The sequence below is a fragment of the Sapajus apella genome, unplaced genomic scaffold, assembly GCF_009761245.1.
Source record: "Sapajus apella isolate SASKATOON/1434 unplaced genomic scaffold, GSC_monkey_1.0 scaffold95, whole genome shotgun sequence".
Taxonomy (NCBI): Eukaryota; Metazoa; Chordata; class Mammalia; order Primates; family Cebidae; genus Sapajus; species Sapajus apella.
In genome coordinates this window covers 6,135,198-6,162,103 of record NW_022437035.1, presented here as the reverse complement: position 1 = coordinate 6,162,103, position 26,906 = coordinate 6,135,198, and the positions used below count along the sequence as shown (strand labels likewise).

The 26,906-nt window shown below is 49.6% G+C and overlaps 1 protein-coding gene and 2 long non-coding RNA genes across 13 annotated transcripts in view; 1 reads left to right on the top strand and 2 right to left on the bottom strand.

The window, feature by feature from the left end:
• Nucleotides 1–24,429, top strand: part of ASCC2 (activating signal cointegrator 1 complex subunit 2) — a 49,054-nt gene extending 24,625 nt beyond the window's left edge. For 8 of the 11 annotated variants that reach the window (XM_032256819.1, XM_032256813.1, XM_032256814.1 and 5 more), the window contains 13 exons: nucleotides 1,085–1,197; nucleotides 6,087–6,161; nucleotides 7,463–7,570; nucleotides 7,814–7,882; nucleotides 8,076–8,150; nucleotides 9,523–9,715; nucleotides 11,884–12,098; nucleotides 12,983–13,102; nucleotides 20,314–20,413; nucleotides 20,499–20,629; nucleotides 21,795–21,897; nucleotides 22,480–22,559; nucleotides 23,824–24,429. In XM_032256819.1, the coding sequence (XP_032112710.1) occupies nucleotides 1,085–1,197; nucleotides 6,087–6,161; nucleotides 7,463–7,570; nucleotides 7,814–7,882; nucleotides 8,076–8,150; nucleotides 9,523–9,715; nucleotides 11,884–12,098; nucleotides 12,983–13,102; nucleotides 20,314–20,413; nucleotides 20,499–20,629; nucleotides 21,795–21,897; nucleotides 22,480–22,559; nucleotides 23,824–23,995 (1,554 nt within the window). In that variant the 3' untranslated portion in view covers nucleotides 23,996–24,429. The remainder of the gene's footprint in view (nucleotides 1–1,084; nucleotides 1,198–6,086; nucleotides 6,162–7,462; nucleotides 7,571–7,813; nucleotides 7,883–8,075; nucleotides 8,151–9,522; nucleotides 9,716–11,883; nucleotides 12,099–12,982; nucleotides 13,103–20,313; nucleotides 20,414–20,498; nucleotides 20,630–21,794; nucleotides 21,898–22,479; nucleotides 22,560–23,823) is intronic. The other 3 variants (XM_032256821.1, XM_032256816.1, XM_032256820.1) reach the window with 1 other exon arrangement.
• On the bottom strand, nucleotides 128–18,741 carry LOC116535619. The gene is made up of 2 exons (XR_004262291.1): nucleotides 18,468–18,741; nucleotides 128–1,832 (listed from the first exon to the last, which is right to left on the bottom strand). It is a non-coding gene; the product is annotated as an uncharacterized LOC116535619 (long non-coding RNA).
• Nucleotides 21,457–26,229, bottom strand: LOC116535620. Its single transcript, XR_004262292.1, has 2 exons — nucleotides 25,825–26,229; nucleotides 21,457–23,452 (listed from the first exon to the last, which is right to left on the bottom strand). It is a non-coding gene; the product is annotated as an uncharacterized LOC116535620 (long non-coding RNA).
• Between the last annotated feature and the right edge of the window lie 677 nt (nucleotides 26,230–26,906).

The following is a 26,906-nucleotide window of genomic DNA, read 5'->3' as shown; positions in this document are numbered from 1 at the left end:
TGTCTACCCGGAGGCTGGGAAGATTGCCCTAGTAGACAATCCAGTGGCCTCTTCCCTGCCCAGGGCCCCTTCCCCCAGTGCAGTGAGCAGCCATTTATTTCCCATCACACAGGTTTAGAACATTTCAGCTGGCTTGCGTTTCTCTCTGAGAGCTTCATTTACAAAGTAGTGGAAAGAACCAGGGAATAAGAATTCAGTGTCCTCATTTATTTCAGTTCGACATGCTCATTTGTATGTTATGCACTGAGCCAGTCATTCATTCAATGGACTTATATTGAGGAATCCCCAGCATGTGCCAGACCCTGTGCTAGGCCTGGAGGTAAAGCAGTAAACAAAAGCAGACTGGCCCCTGTGCTCATGGAATTTCGAGTCTAACAGGGATGACAAATGGAAGGCAGACATTCAGGAAGCCTCAGCATGTGCCACATGCTGCACTAAGCCCTGGAGATAGAACAGGAACAAGGCAGCTATGAGCTGCCTCCTGGAGAATGTGATCTTGTTTCAGAAGGGCATGTGGCAGGCACTGTGGGAACAAATCATTTTACCCCTCAGAACCTGTTTCCTTATCTGTAAAATAGAGATTCTCAACAGCTTCCCAGCCTACTTTTCAGAGTTGTCATGAGAACCAGGAGAGTATGTAAGAAACTTAGAAAGTGTTTTGTACACCCTCTTCAAGATGTGAAAAACCTTAAATATTAAGTACAAGAATATGTACTTAATATTCTTGTCCTGCCTCGGATGTTTCTTCTTTCTATAATGTCTTCAGATTTAAGAGTTGGTTTTCCTTTAGCTTAGGAGAAGAAATTGCATTATCTCAGAACTGGAAGTAACCCAGCAATCATTGGGTGTAAAGCCATTGGAGCTACCATAGCAAACTGAGACTTAGAGAGGTTAGGTGACTTACCCAGATCGTGCTTCTGAAGATGGACCAGCCAGGCTTTGTCTGGGACCTCCAGTGTTCTCTTCCTCCCGTGTAACATCCTGCCTGTTTGGGACTCCGATTGTGTTAATGTTGTCTCAGACGCTCTGCAGATCTGTATGTGTGGGCAGAGGAGAATAACGCAGTGTATTCTTTTGGCAACAGGAATTAAAGGACATTATTCTCTACCTTTGTGATACCTGCACCACACTCTGGGCCTTTCTGGATATCTTCCCTTTGGCTTGCCAGACCTTCCAGAAGCACGACTTTTGTTACAGGTATGGTGGTAGTTCTGGCTGTTGAAATAGAGGTTCTGGCTTATGTACTTATTTAACAAATACTTACTGGATGCTTAGAATGTGCTAGTCCCTCTTCCAGCCTGGGGATGCAGCAGTGAAAACAACAGATAAGCCTCCTACTTGTGTGGAGCCTGCATTTTAGAAGCACTTCCATTTTTGGCCAAGACCAGGATAGGGGAGGGGAAGAAAAACCAACACAACCAAGAATAGAGTAGTTTCAATTTAGTAGAGTAGCCCAGCGGGGAACATACACAAGGAAACAACAGGAGTGCTCCAACGTGGGGCTGGGAGATGACCCTTAAAGGATGTCTTGAAGGAACAGGTATCTTCCAGACAAAGAAAGGTTCCTATAGCAGGAAGGGCATCCTAGGCAGGTGAAGTGAAGCATCCAGAGGCCCAGAGTGTGGTTGGGAGAGAGCCGGGGAGTGAATTGTGACATGACGCAGAGGGTGGTGACACACAGGATGACAGGAAAACAAGCTAGTAACAGCCCACTTTGGGTAAGTTAGTAGAAGTCAGATCGTGAGGAGGCTGGGGTGTGCTGGCAGGTCCTGTATGCTGTAGGCAATGGGGAGCCTCTGGAGGCTTTTATCCAGAGGAGTCATAGAAAGATCCTGGTGGGATGGAGACAGATGTGGAAGAGAATATGAGCCAGGGAGGCAGACCCACTTTGCCCTCTTAGCACCAAGAGCATCTGTTGCTTATGCAGTAAGAAAGGGGCGGGCATGGGCATTCCCAGGCCAGGGTGAAAAGGCTGGCAACCTGCATATTGCTTGGCAGTTGTGGGCATGGGCCTCTTCCCAGTGGTCTCTGATCGTCACTCTAGCAAGGCATCTCTCCTCGCCATTTGTAGCAGCTTCTGGGAGCTGCCCAACTCTGTCCATTCAGCTGCCTGTCCATTCTGTCATTTACTAACCCATTCGAAACATTTATCTAGCACTTAAATGTGCCAGAGGTGGCAGCTGGTGCTGTGACCCCTCCCTGGTCGCCTCAGCTTATAAAAATCAGACATTAGGGTTGTTGAGCCTCCCAGAGAATGTTAGGATAATGTGCTGCCCAGCATTTTCCCCAGAAGAGAGAGGTATGTAGCTGTTCACTTTTTTAAAAAAAGGTATCTTTTCTCATGATAAAAGCAGCAGGTGCTTGTAGGACGTTTGGAAAATCCAGAAAAGCAGAAAATTAGGGATCATACTATTCTTAGAATTTTGTACCCTCCTTATTTTCGCTTATCATAGGCATTTTCCCATTTTGTTAAAGTGTTTCCCCAAATGTAGCACAGATTGCTTTTGAAAGGCTCTTTGGAGACAGGGGGAGGAGTAAGTTTTGGAAGGGCTGACTTTTCTGCAAGGGACAGCAGAGGCAGGGGAGAGGCTGTACCCATCTCTGGGTGAAGAGGAAGAAAGGGAAACACTTTGACTAAAGGCAACACTGCCTTTGACCCACAAACAGCCTGGGGCTGACCCAGCCTGTTCCAACTGTGCTGGAGGCCAGGAACACCCTGCTGAACAAATGCAGCCACCTCAGTTCCACGGAACTCTCTGAAAGTGTTTACTGTTGCCCGGTCAGCTCTGTTGATAATCTCTCTCAAAACAACCTTTTTCCTCCTTCCTCACCCATCTACTTAAGTATAGCTGAGTATATCTCTTTCTGCCCTTTAACTTTATGAATAAATAATACATTCACATGGTCCAAAACTCAAAAAGTATAAAATGCACACTGAAAAGTCTCCCTTTCCACTTCCCCATTTCTATTCTTCACATACAACTATCATCATTAGGTTTTTTTTGTGGAATTTTCCAGAGATATGCAAATATATATGCATATATGAGTAACTATGCACATTATATATCTCCCTTCTTTTAAAAAAGTTAAGGCTGCCATATTATGGGTATTTACTGCTTGCATTTTACTTTTTTACTTAACAGTGGTCCCATATCAGTGCATTAAGCACCCTTTCTCTAATGTCTTTGGTATGGCTGGGTAGAATTCCACTGTATGGAATACCAGATCCCATAGATGGTCCTTCAGATTTTTTCAGTTGTTTGCTATTACAAAAATATACTACAGAGGCCAGGCGTGGTGCCTTGCGCCTGTAATCCTAGCACCTTGGGAGGCCTAGGTAGGTGGATCACTTGAGGTCAAGAGTTCGAGAGCAACCTGGCCAACATGGTGAAACCCTGTCTCTACTAAAAATATGGAAATTAGCTGGGTGTGGTGGCACATGCCTGTAATTCCAGCTACTCGGGAGGCTGAGGTGGGAGAATTGCGTGAACCTAGGAGGCAGAGGTTGCAGGGAGCAGGAATTGTGCCACTGCCCTCCAGCCTGGATGACAGAGTGAAACTCTGTCTCAAAAAAACAAAAATTACAAAGAATAACTTTGCACACACATCATTTTGTACCTTGCAAGTATATCTGAGGAATCATTCCTAGAAGTAGACTAGCAGGGACAGATGGTATGTGCATTTTTAATATTCGTAGATCTTGCCAAATCGCCCTCCATAGGGGTTGTTCCAATTTACTCTCCCACCAGCAACTTATATTGGCAACAGCTGAACCTGTTTAGGCCAAACTGCCCTCTCTGTCGTTTTCTGGACTATGCTGTGGGCCTAGCAGGGCCCACCTTTTTTGGCATAGTTACTCTTTGTTACGTATAGCATTGCAGTAGGATGCCTTGCCAGAAACCAGCCAATTGACAGACACGTATTTACAGACTTGCTCCAAATTCAGCACTGACCTAGGCACTTAAGCTGTAGTTCCAACTTTGGGAAGCTTAAGATGTTTGGGGGAAGAATTATACCACAGAAAAGAGACAGCTGCAGTTTCACTTGCCAGGGCAGGTGTATTCCAAGTGCAGTGCATCTAGTTCTGGAAAGGAGGAATTCACATGAGTGAGCATGATCAGGAAGTGCACAGGGAGGAGGTGAGCCTGGAATGCTGCATGGAGGAGGGGGAGAATGAGAAAGAAGAGGAGAGCAGTGGCCAGCATTAGCCTGAGAGAAAGCCAGAGGGCTGCGGGAGTACTGATCTCTGGATGTTGAGTGGCTGTGCAGCTGGGATGGAGAGTTTGAATTTGAGTTGGGAAGGGGTGGTGTGAAATTGCCAAGGTGAAAAGCAAGATTGACTATACTGTGACTGGTATGGATGTACCAGAGAGAATAATTATGGTTTGCTGTCGTAGGAGGTAGGGAGCTGCCAGCAGTTGTTTCTTTTCTTTCTGTTAGTATAATTATATTTATTTGAAAATAATGTCATATAAATTATTTTTAGTTTTGTAATTTTCTTTTGTTTTTTTGAGACAGAGTCTCACTCTGTCATCCAGGCTAGGGGTACAGTGGCTCGGTTTCGGCTCACTGCAACCTCCACCTCCCAGATTCAAGCAATTCTCCTGCCTCAGCCTCCCCAGTAGCTGGGATTACAGGTGCCTGCCCCCACGTCCAGCTAATTTTCATATTTTTAGTAGAGACAGCGTTTCACCATGTTAACCACACTGGTCTCAAACTTCTGACCTCAAGTGATCCGCCCACCTTGGCCTCCCAAAGTGCTGGGATTGATTACAGGCATGAGCCACCATGCACAGCCTTAATTTTATAAAAGTTTTAAGCCAGGTACCTGTAATTTCAACTTCTTGGGAGGCTGAGGCAGAAGGATTGCTTAAGCCCAGGAGTTCAAAACCAGCCTGGGCAATATAACTAGACTTCATCTCAAAAAATTAATTAATTAATTAAAGAAACAGTGTTAACTATCTTAACCTATAAGCCAGTATAGAAAATATGACACATTTTTTTCTTAAATTTTTTAATTATTATTTTTTTATTTTAATATTTTTTTCTCATTTCCAGTGGGGTTGGAAAAAATCATGAGAACATTTAGCCTATTTTGACCAAATACAAATATTGTGTTGGTATTTTCATGTTAACACAATTTTTTTTTTTTTTTTTTTTTTGAGACAGTCTTACTCTGTTGCCCAGGCTGGAGTGCAGTGGTGTGATCTTGGCTCACCGCAACCTCCATCTCCCTGGCTTCAAACAATTCTCACACCTCAGCCTCCAATAGCTGGGATTACAGGCATGCGCCACATGCCTACTAAAAAATTTTCATATTTTTAGTAGACACAGGGTTTCACCATGTTGGCCAGGCTGGTCTTGAACTCCTGACCTAAAGTAATCCGCCCACCTCAGCCTCCCAAAGTGCTGGGATTACAGACATGAGCTATTGTACCCAGACAGAACAATTTTTTTTTTTTTTGAGGCAGGGTTTCACTCTGTCACCCAGGCTGGAATGCAGTGGTGTGATCACTGCTCACTGTAGCCTTGACACCTTGGGCTACTGCCTTGGCCTCCCAAGTCACTGGGACTGCAGGTGTGTGCCACCATGTCTGGCTAATTTTTGTATTTTTTGTAGAGATGGAGTTTCGCCAGCCTGTTTCCCAGGCTGATCTTGAGCTCCTGGCTCAAGCAGTCCTCTTCTGTCACCCCACAAAGTTCTGGGATTACAGGCATGAGCCACTTTGCCTGGCTAACAGTTTTTGAACAAGAAAATTACAAGCAAGTAATCTTGCATCTGCTTCTCAAACTTCAGTGGGTCCTGAGTGGCCTTCTGATTCCTCTCTTAGTATGAGCCTATCTGGGCCTTAGTTGCCTATCTGAATGAGGGACATGGCTATAGGTCACTTCCTAGGAGGCTGTTCCTGGGACCAGCCACAGTGGGTCAGTCTGGGGTTGGCTCAGGGAAGAACCAGGGGGTCCCTGGAGAAAATTGTGTAGAAAAAGAAATGGGTCTTCCCATTCCCTGGAGTTTGCTTTGCTGTTCTTACAAAGTGTGGTATTTATGAACTAATCCAGCATTTTCCGTGTGTGTGCCTCCACAGACTAGCTTCCTTCTACGAAGCAGCAATTCCTGAAATGGAGTCTGCAATTAAGAAGAGGAGGCTTGAAGATAGCAAGTGAGGCGGGGACAAAGTGAAGAATGTTGTTGTGGGAGAGAGGCCTGAGCACAGCCCTGCCTTCCCTAGGCATTAGCATCCCCATCTCTGAGAAAAGTGGGAGGAAGCAGGGACTGTGCAGCTTTGAGCTTCTGCATCCCTCCCTAGCCACTTCTTGGCCTCTGCATTTGTTTTTGTTGTTGTTTGAGACAGGGGACTCTGCATTTGTTTTTGTTGTTGTTTGAGACAGGGTCTCACTGTCTCACCCAGACTGGAGTGCAGCGGTGTAGTCACAGCTCACTGCAGCCCTGACCTCCTGACCTCCATCAGTCCTCCCACCTCAGTCTCTGAGTAGCTGAGATTACAGGCACGTGCCACCACACTTGGCTGATTTTTGTATTTTTTGTAGAGATGGGGTTTTGACGTGTTGGCCAGGCTGGTCTCAAACTGCATTTTTTAAAATCTCTTAACATTTAAAAAATAATAATAATATTTAGCAGCATTACCTACCTGAAAAGAAAAAGGAAAAGAAAATACAACCCCCCCAAAAAAAAAAAAATAATAATAATAATAATACATTCTCTGTGAAGAATTGTGTGAGGACCTAACAAGAAAGATTGCAACAACTAGAGTTAGGTGTTACTAAACAGCACAAAGGAGATTTGACCCAAAGTCCTGGTTGTACCAAGGCTTAGTCTATTAACCCAGTCCCCTAAAACACCATCATGGCTGGCCCCTGCGTTTAAGCCCTTCCCTCAGCTGTTACTCCACGCTCTTGGTACTCAGCCTGCTGGTTCCTGACCCACTGTTTAAACTGAGAAGCAGCCCTGGAACCAGCTGGCTTCTCTGGGCCTGTGGCTTTTGCCAGCTGCTCTCAGCAGTGAATTGTGAGGCCTTCTCTGCTCCAGGGAGGCACCTGCAACTGCTGGGGAGAAGCCCCCTCTGTGCCTATTTTTCTTTACTTTTCCTTTTTTTTTTTTTTTTTTTTTTGAGACAGCATCTCGCTCTGTCAACCAGACTGGATGCAGTGGTGCCATCATGGCTCACTGCAGCCTCGACCTCCCAGGCAAATGCAATCCCCCTGCCTTAGGCTCCCCAGTAGCTGGAACTACAGGCCTGCGTCACCACACTTGACTCATTGTTTAATTTTTTTAGAGATAGCATTTTACTTAGTTTCTCAGGCTGGTCTCAAACTCCTGGGGCTCAAATGATCCTCCCACCTTAGCCTTCCAAGGTGCTGGGATTACAGGTGTAAACCACTGCACCTAGCCCCTCAGGCCTTTTTGTCTCATAAACCTATGCCTTTTTTCTCTCTGGCCTAGGCTTCTAGGTGATCTGTGGCAGAGGCTCTCCCATTCCAGGAAGAAGCTAATGGAGATTTTCCACATCATCCTGAACCAGATCTGCCTCCTTCCCATCCTAGAAAGCAGGTAAGCCCTCAGGAATTGCCTCCTGGTGGAAGAGTCTCCTCCTCAAGTCCTGCAGGAGCATTTCCATCATTTCATCTTGGCTTCCTCCCCTGCTCTGGGGTTGGCTGAACAGAGATGAGAAACTGAGAAAAATGCCTCATTCCTCCATTGGGCCCCAGCCTTGAAGAGGGGCAGAGGGTGTATAAAGGAGCTGCAGCTCATCTTGCATTGCATGAGCTCATCTTCCCTGATGTCCTGTTCTAGCTGTGACAACATTCAGGGCTTCATTGAAGAGTTCCTTCAGATCTTCAGCTCCTTGCTTCAGGAGAAGAGGTGAGTGTGGCTAAGCTGAGCCAGGCCCATGCCTCTCCCACCAGTCCCCAAGAGGCCTTGCATGATAGAGCCCCTGGCATAGGCCCACTATGTTTCTAATAAGGTTGTGCAGCAGACTCAGGGAGTGGCCTGCAGCAGCACAGTGTTCCTGTGCCCCCAGCCCTGTCCATCCCATCTGCTCTCTGCCCCACAGGTTCCTCCGGGACTATGATGCACTCTTCCCTGTGGCCGAAGACATCAGCTTGCTGCAGCAGGCCTCGTCAGTCTTGTATCCTTCTACCATATCCCACTGCAACAGGGCCCGGCTTGACTAGGTCAGAGGTGAAACAGGCTGCAGGAACCCAGAGGAGTGGAGAGAGGTTTAGCCCCAGAAGGTACAGGTCAGCCAGCTGTCCAAGGAGACCTGACAAAGGCCCCAGCCTCGCCTTTGCTAGAGGAGATACTGCTCTGATGCTTGGAGCAGGGGAGATGCAGTCCTGTTTTCTCTGTATATTTTCTGAGTGTCTGGGCCTGTGTGACCAAGACGGACTCAGCCCCTCCTCATTACAGGAGGAGAGGTGGACAAGTAAACAGGCAGTTAGATAGAGTGTCACATGGGAAGAATTCAGAGGGCAGGATGCCAGAGGTGCCTCACCCAGCAGAGCTCTGGGTGGGGGTATCAGATGCAAGTGATATCCAAGCAGAAGAACAGCAGAAAGCATGGGAGAGCACCAAACCGGGAGCTAAGGGCAAGGACAAGAATGTTCCCAGAATAGGCTCCTCGGAGCCACAGACGTCATGTATGGAGTGCAGGGAGCAGTCATTAAGGAGGGGTCTCCCAGGAGGAGGAATTGAGGTGTGGCAGGTAAGGTGAAGGCCAGCAATGTGCACAACCCTGGGGTAACCATCACTAGGCTCTGTCCTGCAGGGGCTGTGAAGCAGGAGGTGACATGGCAATTCTATACTTTGGAAAAGCTCTGTCTGGCATAGGGAAGAGAATGGACTGGCCCAGGACCACCATGAGGCTTGGGCCAGTGGGGAGGCTGTTGCTGGCATCCAAGCATGGATGATGAGGGTTTGGACAAGAAGCAGAGTGAGGGAGACAGAGGTGCTCCCATTCCAGGAAGAAGCTAATGGAGATTTTCCCCTTAGAAGGAGACTCTCAGATTTCTGGCTTAATGGAGCCCAGGGTGGTCAACAAGAAGGAAGGACAGGGAGGATCGGCCTATGAGTCATTTTGGTGGCTGCAGCAGATTGCTCTGTCCTGTTTCAGGGATACCCCCAGCCTTTGCAGAATGCCCTCAGCCAATTGGACAGGAAGCCCAGTGGCAGTGGCCCTACCTTGCCCTCCTTCTGGCAGTCAGTACAAAAGAGGAGCTGCTGGCTCGTCCAAACCTGTGCCCCAGGACACTGATGGCAGCCCTGGCCCTGTCTTTACTCAGAGCTGCTTTCTGCTGAGGGGCAGGTGCTAGGTTATAAAGCCAGAGTGGCTATACTCTGACCCATTTTGCCATACAGTGCAGGTGCCCATGATGCCCACTTGGGTACAGCCCAGAAAGCCCCTGGCAGGAATCATGTGGTCATGTGCTGGGGAGGGATTGAGAAATTATGCCGCTTCAGAGCTGGGAACCTAAGACAGACCCCTTAACAAGTCCTCACAGGGACGAGACGCGGACTGCGTACATCCTCCAGGCAGTCGAGAGTGCATGGGAAGGGGTGGACAGACGGAAAGCCACAGATGCTAAAGACCCATCAATGACTGAGGAGCCTAATGGGGAGCGTAATGGGGTCGCGGTGACGGCAGAGGCAGTCAGTCAAGCGTCATCACATCCAGAGAACTCGGAGGAAGAGGAGGTATGTGTCTGGGTCGTGCCTTTCCCTCTTTGCTTGTCCCGTCTTGGCCCCATCTGAGAGGCTGGGGCAACAGGAAACCTCCCTTCTTTGCTTTTATACTCAGGGAAAAAGGTTTCTTTGGGAATAGGCAGCCTCGAGCAACTGGTCAGCTCTGTGCTACCTTTAGAGGGTCCCAAGCCGGGGGCATGCTGGACTGGGTGTGAGGAGAAAGCAAGTTGCTTAAACTATCGAACCCTCAGCCTCCCCTGTATAAAATGAACAGGTGAAACTCCATGAACATTTCCACAGCCTTTCTCGGAGCTCTCCTCTAAACGGATAAGAGTGGAGTTTTTTTGGTTGCTGCTGGGAACAGCGCCAAAGCCCATGGTTTGGCCTTCTTGGAAGCCCCTCCATGGGGCTCCAGGATACCACTGAACAAATGTGAATGAATACCTCGGATCTGGGGCCTTCGCTTCAGGTTTTTCCAGGACTGGCCAAATCTGTGGCTGTCTTGATTGGCCACCACGCCCAGGACTCTCCCCTGCATGTTGGAGGAAACATGATAGATGAAGACCACACAGACTCAGGCCTGGCAGCTCAGGGGTATGACCTAGTTCTGACACTTGGCAGCTGTATGGCCTTACGCATGTCACTCGTGTCGAACCTTGGTTCCTCATCTGTAAGATGGGGACAGATGCAATGCCCACCTCTATGAGGTGTTGGGATTCCCAGAGCTATCACATGGAATAGGCTGAGCCTGGGTGGCCTTCAGTGCTTCATTAACAAATGCCACCGTTCCTGCTACCAGACCCCAGACCCTGTGATTCCTGTAGGGCCTTGGAGAACAATGGCCTCCTTCATCTTTTCCCACCCTCTTCCCCGCTTCTCTTCTTAGCTGAGTCATGGAGATTTGTATCGTTGTGATCTGTAAATTTCCTTAAATTAAAAGGCTAACACAATTAAGCCACATTGAGCAATATACAAAATACATCTCCCTTGCTTAAAAAGGAGATTATAATTAAAGGGGAGCATCTCCACATAGTCCAGCTCTGGTGGTTGCTGTTCACCTCTAATGTCAGTCAACTTGTTAGAGTTAAAAAATACCTTGGATTAGTAGGGAGGATTAGTAGAAACCAGGGCTGTTTATGGAGGGCCTGGTCTCTGCCAGGTACTGTGCGTATGGGTTTTGTTTGTCTTTGAACTATTTGAACTATTTCAAATAGTTCAAAGGAATCACCATCATGAGATGAGTGGTATATGCCTTTTTTTTTTTTGGAGGCGGAGTCTTGCTCTGTCTGTCACCCAGACTGGATTGGTGCAGTGGTGCAATCTCAGCCTCACTGCAGTCTCCACCTCCTGGGTTCAAGAGATTCTCCTGCCTCAGCCTCCTGAGTAGCTGGGATTACAGTCGCCTGCTACCACACCCGGCTAATTTTTGTTTTTTTAGTAGAGACAGGGTTTCACCATGTTGGCCAGGCTGGTCTAGAACTCCTGACCTCATGTGATCTGCCTGCCTCAGCCTCCCAAAGTGCTGGGATTATAGGTGTGAGCCACCACGCCCGGCCTAATTTAATTTAATTTTTTTTATTTTTTATTTTTTGAGACAGGGTCTTGCTCTGTCACCCAGGCTGGAGTGCAGTGGCTTGATCAAGCTCACTGCAGCCTCAACTTCCTGGGATCAAGTGATCCTCCCACCTCAGCCTCCTAAGTAACTGGGCCACAGGTGCGTACCACCACACCTGGCTAATTTGTAAAATTTTTTGAACAGATGGGGTTTTACTGTGTTGCTCAGGCTGGTCTCTAACTCCTGAGCCCAAGTAATCCTCTTGCCTTAGCCTCCCAAAGTGCTGGGATTATAGGTATGAGCCACTGCACCCGGCCTTAAAATTTTTTAACTCTTTTATTGCTTATTTTCCTGGATATGTAGTAGGTGTAGATATTTAGCGGTTACATGAAATATTTTGATACAGGCATATAATAATGATAACAATCACGAGCCTCCTTTTTCACAGAGAAGGAAATGGAGGCTGAGAGAGACTTGAGTCACCTGGTGAAGTTCCCACAGGCAGGAGGGATAGGGCCAGGACTTGAACCAGATCCCTGATGCCTAGTCCAGTGCTGTTTGGGGCCTGAGGCCCTATCACCGGCCCACTTAGCCTTCCCCTTCTTGGCTCTGGCTCTCGCTACAGTGCATGGGAGCAGCTGCAGCTGTGGGCCTTCCCGTGTGTGGGGTGGAGTTGGACTCACTCATCTCCCAAGTGAAGGACCTGCTGCCAGACCTTGGTGAGGGCTTCATCCTGGCCTGCCTGGAGTACTACCACTACGACCCAGAGCAGGTGATCAACAATATCCTGGAGGAGCGGCTGGCCCCCACCCTCACCCAGCTGGACCGCAACCTAGACAGGTGGGAGAGACAGGTGGGAGGAGGCTCCCGATGCCCAGGCTGCCTCGGGTTGGGACCCCTTCCTTCCTTCATTCATGGCCCAGGACTTGTTCTCTCTTCCCCACTATGGTATTTCCTGGCCCTTTAAAGTCCTCTTTGGGGAAACATAAAAACCTTAGGCACTGCAGGAGTTTTTCCCTTGCCCCAGACAGGGCAGAGAGTGTACACATCCCTGCCACACTTTGTGGGAAGAGCCATGGATGTGTCTTCAGGGATGTGACACAGGATTAGTAAGCCCTTCTGAGCCCCCTACGTTCCTGACCTGCCCCTGTCATTACTACCTTCCCAGTAGATTTGCGAGAGAGGATGGCCAGAGCTGCTCCCTTTCATCACACCTACCATTTCTGAGTTTGGCCCACTGCTGCCCTGAAGGCCCCATGGGATAGAACCAGTGCCCGAAAGGGTGTTTCTTCCATGAACAAATGATGTTTACCACATGAATGAGTGAAGTTAGCCTTGTGCCTTTGGACAAGTTCCTTAGCCACATTTCACAGATGAGGGCACTGAGGCACAATGACGTGGAGTGATGTGACTACTGATCTCATAGGACTATTGTGAGCATTAAATGAGGGATAGCACTTTTAAGAAACAAAAGGAAAACCTGTGTGAATGGCATGCAGGGAATGAGGGGGAGCTTTGTTTGAGGTGTGGCTGCATATCCAGGCAGGGGCCAGATTGGGCAGGGACTTATCTCCCACTACAAGGTTGTGAGATTGTGTCCTAGGAGTGGCTGTTGCAAGGGGATTGAAAAATCCAATGGATTTAACACAGCAGGGGGAAGTGGGGTACAGGTAGGCATCAGCTGGCAGGGCCTCCTTAAATTGATCTCTGTGTCCTCCACCCAGAGAAATGAAACCAGATCCGACACCCCTGCTGACATCTCGCCACAACGTCTTCCAGAATGATGAGTTTGATGTGTTTAGCAGGGACTCAGTAGACCTGAGCCGGGTGCACAAGGGCAAAAGGTGAGTGCAGTGGGCCACAGGGTTCCGATACCCCAATTTTGGAAGTGCAGAGAGGACACAAGGGAAACCAAGGGCTCCATCTCGGCAGAACTGGCCATGGAGTTTCAGCACAGGGATCCCTTCACAACCCTGGACCTGTGCACATCCAGTGGGTAGGAGCAAGTTCTCTAATGATCAGGCTTCAGGTTCTGACTCTATGCAGGGAGCCTGTTACTGAATCTCCCTCATTGGTAGCAAAAGGTTAGAAGTGCCAAAACTATCCCCCTATTCCCTTCTTCTTACGTCTTTGAATGTGTTAACCATCAAATCACTGGTGGACAGTGCTTCCCAGAAACCATTCTTTGACCTGATTTTCCCCAGGCTGTGACAAAATGAGAAAATTAAGGACTTTGAGTGAGCTTTTCAGAAGGTGAACATATTCCATTTTAAGTCCTTTCTATTTATTTTTAGTTAATGTCCTTCCTACTGTTTTGGCATTGAAAAGTCCGTTCATGATTTATTCATTTGTTCAACAAATATTTGTCCAATACTTAGAGCATTCTAGGCTTTGAATTAATTAGGTTCTGGGGATGTAGTGGTGAGTGAAACAGATATGGCCCCTGCCCACGTGGAGTTTGCATTAATCAACTCATCAAACAAGCAACATTAAATTGTAGATATAAATAAATATTACAAGCTGGAGGTACACAGAATTCTGAGCCTTTGGTAGGGCTTCACCCCAGGCAGGAAGGCTTCTCTAAGAACATGACATGGGACCAAGAGCTGAAAGGTGAAGATGGATCAGTTCTGCCAAGGAGGGAAGGAGAAGCTTCCCAAGCAGAGTGAGCAGCAGGAACAGTGGTCCCAAGGCCACAGTGAGCACAGCAAAGGGTCCCACGAACTGACAAGGTCGGCACGTTTTATGTTTTGAAAAGATCAGGGCTGAGCACAGCAGCTCATGCCTGTAATCCCAACACTTTAGGAAGCCAAGGCAGGTGGCTCACTTGAGCCCAGGAGTTCAAGACCAGCCTGGACAACATGGTGAAACCCCATATCTACAAAAAATAGAAAAATTAGCTGGTGTGCTGGCATACACCTATAGTTCCAGCTACTCTGGAGGCTGAGGTGGGAAGATCACTTAAGCCCAGGTGGTCAAGGGTGCAGTGAGCTGTGATCATGCCACTGTACTCCAGCCTGGGTGACACAGTGAGACTCTGTCTCAAGAGAAAAAAAAGATCACTTGGCTTTGGAATGGTGACCCATCAGAGGGACAGAGTCAACTGTGATGATAAAGAGTGCAACATCCAAAATAAGATGTATTCTAGTCCCCCAAAGTTCTGCATGGAATCCAGAAATCAGGGGACCTCTGGACAAGTACAGGCTGCTCTTTCACAATCATGTAGATGGAACTGTGAGGTTCAGAGAGGGAGGAGACCAGCTAGCCTCATTCTTGTGGTAGGAGCCCCAGTGATGGAAATGCCAGCTGCTGCTTCAGTTAGGGCCCTGTGCTGTTACCCCACCCTAGGGCTGTCCATTGCTAGAAGCTTGGCTGGCTGAGGGCTTGGGGAACCGGCACAGGGCAACTATAAAGCCATCTGGCTGGCTGGACAGGAAGAAACTGCTTAGTCATACACATTGCGCCATCCCCAGATCCCAGACTAGAGATGTTATCCTACATCATTGCGACATCCCCAGATCCCAGACCAAAGATGTTATCCCGGATCACTGGCAGCTATTCCAGGCCAGCATGGCCCTCTGTAGCTCCAACGGTAGGCAAGGGGCAGACAAGGGGTCCTTCAGGCTGGGAGAAGGCTGGCGCCCTGCTCCAATCCAGAGAGCCTGATTGGTGGTAGGTTCCCCACAGAGATTAGGCATCTCTGGACATGGCCTTTCACTTTGAACTGTGGTTTTACCCAGGACTCATGGTATTATAAGGTCTCATCTCACCCCACCCAGGTCAAAAGTCACCTACGAGCATTTGCCAAGGGGCTGGTCCCAGCTTTCAGGCTCAGCAGAGTGGCTGGCATTGAGGTAGCCAGGTTTCCAGAGCACTGTGCCCTTGCTCCTGGGGCCCTCTGGGCTGCCATGCAGAGAAACTCACTGTGCTGGGTAGCCTAGGGGCCACAGATTGCAGATAGGCAAAGCCTCCATTCATGTGTTCATTATTTATTCATTCAGCAAATATTTATTAACCGATTTACTAGCACCAGATCCTATGCTAGACACCAGGGAAACAGGGTGAGCTGGATGCCCAGGCCTTGCCCTCAAATAGCACAGAGATCATGAGAAAGACCATTAAACAAGTAAGGACAGAGTGGCAGGTGCTGGGGTGGGGTACACAGGAACTTCAGCAGGGACACATGTCCTAATCATGCTTAGAGGACAGCTGTCAAGCACATGAGAAATTAGGCAGGACACTGCAGATGGTACTGGAGTTAAAATGTGTGTGTTGTTGAATCAGACAGACTGCACTCAGTGGATTCAGTAGTAAGGAAATCTGTTCCTTTGCATGACAGGGCACTGTAAGGTAGGGCAATCTAGGCTTGGTTGACCTATCATCCAGGATGTATGTTTCCTGTCTCTTGGGGCCTCACTTGATGGTCAGGCTAGTTCCTTGGAGGCTGCAGCAGGGCTGCAGCTGTTTCTGCTATGGCTTCCAGACATAACAGTGCCAGGAGATAGTCCAGACCAGGTCATCCTGTGTCTCTCCTAGAGACTAGGATACCTTTCCCAGAAGTCTCCAATATCCCTCATATCTCATCAGGAAAACTGAGTTACAGGGTCCAGGCCTGGAGCTCCAGTATGAAGTGGAAAGGTGGAAAGACCTGAAGAAAATGTAGGGTCTGTTTGGAACATGGGTGAGGTGCAGCATGACTGTGGGGAGACAGCAATACATGTGCTGCAGGAATATCATAGCCAGTGAAGGAGGCAGTGGGCAAGAGGCAGGGTCCCCTAATGCCTTTGGACTGTTCCATAGTGCCCTGGAAGATAACATATATTCTAAAAATGTCTATGCTGGCTGGGTGGGGTGGCTCATGCCTGTAATCCCTGCACTTTGGGAGGCCAAGGTGAGTAGATCACCTGAGGTCAGGAGTTCGAAACCAGCCTGGCCAACATGGTGAAACCCCGTCTTTACTAAAAATACAAAAAATTAGCTGGGCATGGTATTGGGCATCTGTAATCCCAGCTACTCAGGAGGCTGAGGCAGGAGAAATGCTTGAACCCAGGAGGCAGAGGTCATGGTGAGCCAAGATCGCTCCATTGCACTCCAGCCTGGGCAACGAGAGCAAACTCTGTCCGCCGCCCCCCCTCCAAAAAATTAAAAATTAAAAAAATGCCTGTGCCCTTGGTCTGCCTTTTGGGGAGTCACAGAGCACATAAGGCTCTGAAAAGTCCTGTAGTAAAAGAAACAGGATTCACTTTGTAGAGCCCAGCAAGTGCTGGATCTGCTTCTACACATCATCTTATTTCTTTCTTGCATCAGCCCCAGGAAGTGGGTGCTGAGAGAAGGAACTGAGACTTAGTGAGAATAAGGGACTTGCCTGTGATCACACAGCCCAGGAAATGGCAAAGCAGACCTGAGTCAGGAGACCTGTGTTTGGCCCTGGGTCTGCTGTTAGTAGCTGTGTGACCTTAAGAGGGTTGCTCTGTCTCTCCGGATCCCCTGATTCTTCACCTGAAAAAGCAGGGGTCGTTTGCTTCTGCAGGCTCTTTAGAAATTCAAAGGCAGAGGTCATCCTGCTAAGGACCAGTTTGAATTGGGCCTTGAAGGACAGGCTTCAAGAGATGAGCAAGGGAGAGGTGGCAAGGTTTCAGGGGAGCCTGCAAATTCTCCGGGCTTGCTTCCATCTTGGAGGCCAAGGAAGCTAACTCCTCCAGAGAGTCTCTGTAGCCAGCGTTGCCTGTGTTTCCAGGCCAGACTGAAGTTCTGTCCTCTGATGGATCTTCTCCTGGCTGGCTTTTCTCTTGATTTTTCTTTTTTTTTCTTTTCTTTTTTTTATTTCTTTTTTTTTTTTAAAGACGGGGTTTCACCATGTTGGTCAGGCTGGTCTTGAACTCGCGACCTCAGGTGATCCACCCGCCTCGGCCTCCCAGAGTGCTAGGATTACAGGCACGAGCCACCACGCCCGGCCCCTCCTGATTTTTCTTTTTCCTTCCTGGCTCTACGTGAGGTCATGGGTACAAGGTTGCACCTCCCTGGACAGGCTGCCCAGGTGCCCAGGCTTCGCTGTTCCTACCTGTGTCTTCTTCCAGGGCACAGATAGGGTGGGTGGAGCTTGCCAGGCCTGGCTCTGCCAGGGAGCCACATAATCAGAGGCCACACAGCACGAAAGAACTGCCCTACTGTGCAGAACCAAGGACGGGATGGACCAGAAGCCAAAGGTATAGCAGAAAGGATGGTGACGCCTCTCATTCATCCTCCATCTCCTGGCCCAGTGCAGGTCCTAGGCCTATTAGGCCCTTAGGAAATGTGTCCAATGCATGGGTGTGCTCCTACCAGTGGCACCTACCACCTCAACAAGCTTGGGCCCCTTTTACTTCCTCTCTACCTCCCACTTAGCAAAGAAAGCCAGGTACAGGGCCAAGGTCACAGTCACAGGCCCCTTCTCTGGTGGATGTGAAAGATTTCTTTGAACCGAGATTTCTCCCTGGTCTAAATCAAGTGCACCATCCCTCCTGCCATACTCTGAGGCTCCTGGTCCAATCAAGTAGCCCCCTACAGTGGAGCCTCCATTACCCCTTCCTACAGATACCCTGCCAGACCTCCTGAACCAAGTTCATTCCTTTTTTTTCCAAGGCCTCTGTTCAGCACATTTTGTGTTGACTGGTCTGTCGCCCCTACTACACTGAGTTCATGAGGGCAGATCTATATTGTCTTCATTTCTGAATCTCTCCCCAACTCAGCCTCATACCCTGCCTGGCACGGAGCAGGTCCTTAATAAAGACTTGAAGGGAGGCAAACCCTAGCCTGCCACGCTGGAGGCTGCAGTCCTGACCTGCCCTGGGCTGCCAGGCAGACAGCCCAACAGACTGAGATGGACTCAGATGCCTGCCCCTCCCTGCACCAAAAACTAGTTAATAGAAGATTTTTATGGAAGCTGTGTTTGGCTTTGTGTCTCTTCTTTTTATCTTATCCTTGATACATTCCAGAGACCCGATTTCACAGCTAAGCTGGATTTTCTTGCCTGGCGTCTCATATTGATTTTCCCCAGCAGGGCTAGAAGCTACATTCCACAGGCCAGGGTATATTTCTGACAAGCCAGGTTTTTTCACAGGTTTGCAAAGCCACAGGTTGAGAGCCCTCATTCCCTCTTTTGGCTGTGCTGCAGCTCACTGTGGCCCAAACATCTCCCGTCCCCCCTCCAGTGCACCCGAGTGTCCTCACCTGTGACATGACAGGAGTTAGTCTTCCAAACTATTATTCTTCTAGTGAAATTTTACATGGGAACTTGAGCTGTGAAAAAGACAGAAGGCCACTGTGGTGAGGTGGGGGTGATAGGAAGAGTACTGGGCCCTCCCCTTTTCTTGTACCTCAAAGGTCCCTAGGGCTCCCTTGAGCTCAGTAAGAAAGTCACATGTGGCCTTGCTGCTTCTTAAATTTTTGTTTGTTAGCAAGGAAAGGTCATTTTGGAAAAAACAATAAATAAATAAAAAATTTTAAATGAAAAAAATTTTTGTTTAAGAGATCCAGGCTAGGCACAGTAGCTCACACCTGTAATCCCAGCACTTTGGGAGGCCGAAGTAGAGGATCACTTGAGCCAGGAGCTCAAGACCAGCCTGGGCAATATGGTGAGACTCTGTCTCTACAAAAAAATTTAAATTTAGGCCAGGCGCAGTGGCTCATGCCTGTAATTCTACTATTTGGGGAGGTTGAGGCAGGCGGATCACTTGAGCCCAGGAGTTCCAGACCAGCCTAGCTAACATGGCAGATAACCCATCTCTATAAAAAAATACAAAAATTACCTGGGTATGGTGGCATGCGCCTGTACTCCCAGCTGTTGAGGAGGCTGAGGCACGAAAATTGCTTGAGCCCAGGAGGCGGAGGTTGCAGTGAGCCCAGATCCTACCACTGCATTCTAGCCTGTAGCAAAAAAAAAAAAAAAAAAAAAAAAAAAAAAAAGATTTAGACAACTTCAGGTGCTTCCAAGCAGTAACCATCATCATTTGTTATGGGGCTTACTAGCCTTCTCTCTGCATTGTCATGGATAGGTGTGTGGTCATAGAAGAGTTAGTGTGGTTTGCTTTTTTTCCTTGGGAATAAGAGAATTCTTTCCGCATCAGCACAAACAGATCACTGTCTTTCTTGGCAGCCACCACACAGCGATCTGTAATACAGATGTGGCACAGTTCATTTGGCTCTTTCACTCATGATGGACATTAAGTTGCTTTCCATTTTTCACTGTTGCAAACAATGCTGAAAAGAAAATCTTTAATCAGACCTCTGTACCCACAGCCAGCATCTCTTTAGGGTAGATGCCTTGACAGGGAATATCCTGATCAAAAGGTGAGCACATTTTACTTTTTTTTTTTTTTTCTTTTTTTGAGACAGTCTCTCTCTGTCGCCCAGGCTGGAGTGCGGTAGCACGATCTCTGCTCACTGCAACCTCTGCCTCCCGGTTCAAGCAGTTCTCTGCCTCAGCTTCCTGAGTAGTTGGGATTACAGGTGCCTGCCACCATGCCCAGCCCCAATTTACCTTTTAACAGGGGCTCTCGGCCGGGTGTGGTGGCTCATGCCTGTAATTTCAACACTTTGGGAAGCCATGGTGGGCAGATCACTTGAGATCAGGAGTTTGAGGCCAGCCTGGCCAACATGGTGAAACCCTGTCTCTACTAAAAATTCGAAAATTTGCCGGGCATGATGGTGTGTACCTGTAGTCCCAGCTACTGGGGAGGCTGAGGCAGGAGAATTGCTTGAACCTGGGAGGTGGAGGTTGCAGTGAGCCAAGATCCAAGATCGGGCCACTGTACTCCAGCCTGGGTGACAGCAAGACTTCATCTAAAAAAAACAGTGGCTCTTGGGATGCTCTCTAAAGTGGCTGGAGCCATCCTCATGGGCACCAGCAGCAGTGAGAGTCTCACCCTCCCACACCCTCACCAATGCTTGATTTAATTTGTCTCTGTGCCATTCTGAGGGGTAGAGCAGTGAGCCTGTGGTCTCTGGACCCTCCACACCCTGCAGTAGTTCCAAGCCTGATGGTTTTCCTTTCTCTCTCTCTACTGTTCCCTCTCAGTACCAGGAAGGAGGAGAACACACGGAGTTTGCTGAATGACAAGCGCACGGTGGCGGCGCAGCGGCAGCGCTATGAGCAGTACAGCGTGGTGGTGGAGGAGGTAGGCCACCAAGCTGGGCCTCTGCTAGGCTGGGGAGACCAGGACAGCCCCTGAGTCCCTCCAACCCATGCTTCTGCCATTGCAGGTGCTACTGCAGCCAGGTGAGAGCCTGCCCTACCACAATGTTTACTATGAGGATGAGTACGATGACACATACGATGGCAACCAGGTGGGTGCCAATGATGCAGACTCAGACGACGAGCTCATCAGCCGCAGGTGAGGCCATAGGGCGGGTGGCATTCCAGAGCAGAGCAGCTTTTAGGCCTGTGGGGTCCCTCACCCTCCTGTTTACATAGATGAGCAAGTCAGTGGCAGAATCAGGGCCCAAACCCAGTCCTCCTGACTCCTCCTAATCCAGTGCTCCTCCACCCCAGCCCACCTTGAATGGGACAGCATTTATTTGATGTCATGCAGTAGCTTTGCATTTTTCTTTTTCTCTTTCTTTTTTTTTTGAGATGGAGTCTCACTCTGTCACCCAGGCTGGACTGCAGTGGCACGATGTTGGCTCACTACAACGTCCGCCTCCCAGGTTCAAGAGATTCTGCTGCCTCAGCCTCCTGAGTAGCTGGGACTATAGGTACATGCTACCACACCCAGCTACTTTTTTATTTTTAGTAGAGACAAGGTTTCACCATTTTGGTCAGGCTGGTCTTGAACTCCTGACCTCAGGTGATCCACCCACCTCAGCCTCCCAAAGTGCTGGGATTACAGGCGTGAGCCACCACGCCCGGCCTCTTTCTCTTTTTTCAGACAGGTTTTCCCTCTGTCACCCAGGCTGGAGTGCAATCATGGCTCACTGCAGCCTTGACCTTCTGGACTACAAGTGATCCTCCCACCTCAGCCTCCTGAGTAGCTGGGACTACAGGTGTGGTGTGCACCACCACACCCAGCTAACTTTTATTTTTTGCAGAGGTGGGAGTCTCACTATGTTGCCCAGACCAGTCTCAACCTCCTGGGCTCAAGTGATCCCTCCACCTCAAACTCCCCAAGTGTTGGTATTACAGGCATGAGCCACTGTGCTCAGTCCATTTTTCTTTTTTTTTCACTATCTCCAGTAATGGCTATAAGCAACATTTTTCTTAATTGAAGAAAACGTTTTCAGGTGGAATCGTGTAATGATTCTCCAATACAGGTCAAAGCAGAACTGTCCTGACTAAAGAAAGGCCTGGAGACACTCATGGCCCCATCTCAGCCTCCCCCTCAACACCCACCTCAAATTCTGTTAACCTCAGAGAATCCAGAAGCTGAAGCAAAGCTGGCTTGAAACCCCTTTGGTTTTTCCCAGCCTCATGAGCCCTTCTTGTGGCCCCCTCACCCAGCCAGGTTCCCTCCCGTTGCGGCTCTAGCTGTTCTTTGATTTCACTTCTCTCCACACCTTCAGGCCATTCACCATCCCTCAGGTGCTGAGAACCAAAGTGCCTAGAGAAGGGCAGGAGGAGGAGGACGACGACGAGGAAGAGGAGGCTGACGAGGAGGCTCCCAAGGTACCTCCCTGGCAGGTGGCAGATGAAGCAGGGAGTGCGGTTCTGAAGGGTGAATCAGAAGTGCCCCTCACCCTCCCTGCATCTGGCCCTGAGGCAGCCCCAGTATCACTGGTGGGGACAGGAGGAGTCCCTTTGAGCCCAGGATGTCTGCTTGGAGAGCTGCTGGCTTAGAACTCACTTCTGCTGCCCACTAGTGAGGGCCTAGGGGACAGATTAAAGGCAGGGCCTCTGAGCTGCCAGCTTCATTATTAGGCCCAGGAGCCAGGGGTCGGGAGAAGGGCAGTTACTAGCACTGTGCTCAGGATGGCAATCCTTAAAATCAGAGAGGAGTTAGAGAGCCCAAGGGCCCTGGGAAGTCACCTGGAACCAGTAGCTTAGAAAATTCTACTTTCTAGTAGCTAAACTTTTTATTTGAATGAAGTCTTAACTAGAACCTCAACATACAGAACAGATAAAAGCAGTACTGCTCAGGTGATAGGGGCAGCAGCCTGGGATCCCTCATGCCCCACACCAGGGTGGCAAATTCAGGTGTTTTCAGGGCCAGGTCCTGACTCCAGATTTGGTCTCCTCTCCCTTCCACAGCCTGACCATTTCGTACAGGACCCTGCAGTGCTGAGAGAGAAGGCAGAAGCCAGGCGCATTGCCTTTCTCGCCAAGAAAGGGTGAGCATTCAAGGGGCTCCTTCTGAGGGGACCCTTCCCACCATCTAGGGAAGGCAAGGCCAGCCATCCAGGAAACCCAGACATACACCCTTAAGTACTCCATGTGTATTAATTTAGTTCTCACGACAACCATGGGAAGTAGCTATCATTATCACTATCCTCATTTGACAGATGAAAAAACTCAGGCCCAGAGACATTAAGTAACCAGCCAAATGTCACACAGCTAGCAGGTGATGGAGCAAAGATGGGGCCAAGATAGCTCAGCTCCAGGGTCCCCACTCATAACCATGACTTGATGAACACAGGAGGGGATTTATCACCCAACGCGTCCAGGGGTAGCTGATACCAGGCAGAGTGTAAATGTGAGAGAGCTCAGACATACACACATCCTTTCTGGCTGATAGGGGTATGGAAGTGACGGGGCACTTGAGCTGGGTCCCTAAGGGTAAAAAAGGCACAGAGGAGTTTGTCATATGAGGGCAGAAAGGTAAGAAAGCAGACGTGGTCAGAAGAGGGATCTTTGAGGGGAGCTGAGATCAGTAGCCAGAGACTCCTCATCCAGGCCCCACATCTTCCCATCGAGGAAACATCCAGAAAGTCCAAGGATCTGCCTCCACCTAAGGGCAAGCCAGAAGCCCACTGCCCCATCCCAGCCCTAGGCTTCATGCCACACTGTCTACTGGTTGCAGAAGGCAGGGAAGGCATTTGGGTTTCATTCTGAAGGCAGTGGGGAGCCATAGAAAGTTGTTGGGAGCAGAGCAACCCTGACTTCTCATCCATCCCAGCTCCCTGAGTGCAGAGCTCTGGCAAATCCCAGGGGTTGAGATGGTCTGAAAGAGCCCTAGGTTACATCTGTGAGTGCACTTGGTCCTTGGAGGTCACGAGGCAAGGCCCTAGGGTAGAAAACAGGAGTAATATCTCAGCTGCAGTATGTGGCCCCAGGTGGAGAAAGGAGGAGACCCGACCAAAGCCCTCCCCATTTTCTGTGGGCTGCGTCAGCCTTCCAGCTTTTCCTCCGCTACATGGATTGATGGGCGCACCTGGAAGCAAGGCCCAGAGAAGAGAAAACACTAGGCTTGGGTCTGGTCAGAGCCCCATAACCCTGCCAGGCTCCATTTCTCCTTCCGTCTGAAGTTGGGACATGGGTGACCTGGCCCAGCCTGTGTGTCCTCTCCCAGTGAACACCAAGGCAGGCTGTGGGCTTTCCCCGCCAGAGCCTCCTCTGCCTGACAGGTTCTTGTGGGGTGGGTTGTTCCTCCCTCAGGTACCGGCATGACAGCTCGACAGCAGTGGCCGGCAGCCTCCGGGGCCATGGGCAGAGCCGCGAGACAACCCAGGAACGCAGGAAGAAGGAAGCCAACAAGGCAACAAGAGCCAACCACAACCGGAGAACCATGGCTGACCGCAAGAGGAGCAAAGGCATGATCCCATCCTGAAGGCTGGTGTAGGGCCAGCGGGGAGGCAGCGGCCCCAGACTCTGCAGGCCGCGCTCCCATCACCTTGGGCCTCCTTACCAGGTGGCCCCCTGCCAGGGCCCCAAGATCAATTCGACCCCTCAACAGCCTCAGCTTTGCAGCCCCTGAGAAGGCCGCCTCTCATCTACCAGCCAGCCACGAGCGCCTTCCTGCAGAACACACAGTGCCTTATCCCACAGCGGAAGAATCCATGGGGCCAGCAAGCAGGCGCCTTCCCCCAGCTGTGCTGGCGGGAAAGGGATGGGGATGGAGCCCCAAGGCAAGCACCCCAAACCTCGGGCAACAAGATACTACTTCTCCTTTACCCTGGACAGCAGGAAACCTGTATATTCAAAAACAGAAAAAGGTCTGCTAATAAAATTTTTGACCCTTTCAAATGAAGATATGCCCATGAACCACACTCCCTGTGTCTCATTCTTGAGGGACAGCTGCCAGCTGGAGGGCAGGATGGTCGCTGTGCTCTGTCAGCCTCTACTGCTTGTGGCTCCCATAAACCCCCTAATGCTGCCCTGCCTTGCTGTGTGGCCCTGAGAATATCACCCCCTTCTCTGAGCCTCCAGTCCTTGCTTATCGAATGAAGGGCTCGTTAGGGTGAGCCCCTGGGGTCCTTTCCATTTTCTCATTCAGTTCTGACAGCTCCACTATAGGAGGTAGGTACCATTTGCAGCCCTGTAGTACGTACTAAATGAGGAAAGTGAGGCACTGAGGGCTGAAGGCGCCTACCCAGTCCATAGTTAGTTAGGAGGTGGCAGAATGGGGACTGGACACTCAGTCTGAACCCTGGCCTTTATAGGGCTCTAGACTCCCATACATGGTATCATCTCCCATCTCACAACTGGCCCGAGGACACTGAGCCCGTGGCAGAGGCAGTACCCAAACTCAGTACCTCGTGGCTGTATCTACACTAATAAATCCTCCCAGATCGAGAGTTCAGACAGAAACCTTAAGAAACAAGTAAGGGCCGGGCACAGTGGCTCACACCTGTAATCCCAGTACTTTGGGAGGCCGAGGCAGGTGGATCACTTGAGGTCAGGAGTTCGAGATCTGCCTGGCCAACATGGTGAAACCCTGTCTCTTTTTAAAAATAATAAATAAATAAAATAAAAAGAAACAATGTCACTGCCAAGCCCTGTCAAAGTGAGTAGGGGCCTGGCTCCTCAAAGTCCCTCCCAGGCATGGCCCTCTAGCTCCTAGTGTGGCAGCAGCTGCCAGGCCCCTCCATTCCCAGGCCACCCCATGTGGTGTCAGTCAATAGCAAGTCAACAGCAGGGCACTGACTGGGCTAACCTGAGCCCCGCCTAGCCTGGAGTCCCGTCCTGTCAGCGGAAGCCAGGGTCCATGCCTAGCTGGACCTTGACAAATCACCCTGGATGCTGGTGCAATTTATTTGCATGTACTTAGGATGAGAGTCTGAGGCAGAGGCAGACGGGCACTTGACTGATTGGTTTTGTTAGGTCAGGCTGCACAAGTGAAAATCAATAGCAATCCCTCTGCCTTGCCATCTCTCTTGGTGCATTTGAGATGCAGAACAGATACGGGGGTGGTGTCCTCCCCTCGAGCTGCTGAAATTAGCTGAGATCAGGCCCAGGATCAGCCGTCCTGACAGGCAGCAGGAAGGCTGTTTCCTCCTGGAGGCATTTGCCAGGGACCTCCCTGAACTCCTCAGGCCCAGTGCTTGTCCCTGGAGCGAAGTAAGATGGGTTGGAGGTTCCCAGGATTTACTGGCCTTACCCATTCCTGTTCACACAGCCCCTCTCACTTTCACTTAGTCATCCATACCTCCCACCCACCTGGACTGGAGTTCAGGCCTCATGTGAAAATCCTGGTTTAAAGGATCTGAGAAGACAAAGGCAGTTTTTCAAATTTTTCAGAATGTAGTGCCAGGTCAAAACTCATCTCCCTTGAGTAACTAACTACTGTTTTCTGGTTTCAGATCTTGAAAGCACTCTTTTAGGGGTGCTTTGAAAACCGCTCAGGGGGCATCCAGAATGGTGTTCCTAGGCCTACCACCTCAATTATCAGGGCCTCAGTTTTACCATCTGTACCGTGATCCTGCTGGACCAGATGAAATCTTTCCACTTGGTGCCAATTAAATCCTCTGAGGAGACCTCAAGGTTTAATTAACATTGGCAGCCACTCCAGCCTGTGAAACAGGAAGACCCAATCCCTACAGAAAATAAAAAATAAGGTGGATGTGGTGGTACACACCTGTAGTCCCAGCTACTTGGGAGGCCGAGGCAGAAGGATCACTTGAGCCCAGGAGTTGGAGGGTGCACCTGGGAGTTGGATGCTGCAGTGAGCTATAATCATGCCACTGCACTCCAGCCTGGGCAATGAGTGAGACCTTGTCTTTTTTTTTTTTTAAGACAGGGTCTCGCTCTGTTGCCCAGGCTGGAGTGCAGTGGCACAATCTCAGCTCACTGCAACCTCTGCATCCCGGAGTCAAGTGATTCTCCTGCCTCAGCCATGAAGTAACTGGGATTACAGGCTCACACCACTATGCCCGGCTAATTTTTGTATTTTTAGTAGATGGGGTTTCACTCTGTTGGCCAGGCTGGTCTCAAACTTCTGATCTCGGATGATCCATCTGCCTCAGCCTCCCAAAGTGCTGGGATTACAGGTGTGAGCCCCAGCGCCCAGCCAGAGACCTTGTCTCTTAAGAAAAAAATAATTGGCAGCTGCAGAAGTGTTAGAATCAAAGTGGAGTTAGAAGTGCCTGCGGGGTTACTGCATCCCACCACCCCTCCTGCTGCTTCTGCATAGTATTTTCTAAGTGCCTTTTCTAGGCCCTGGCAAAGAACACGATTATCACTGACATTTGCTGGCAAGCTTTGAAGACCTTGTGTCTCCAAGAGGACTTAAGATGCAAGTG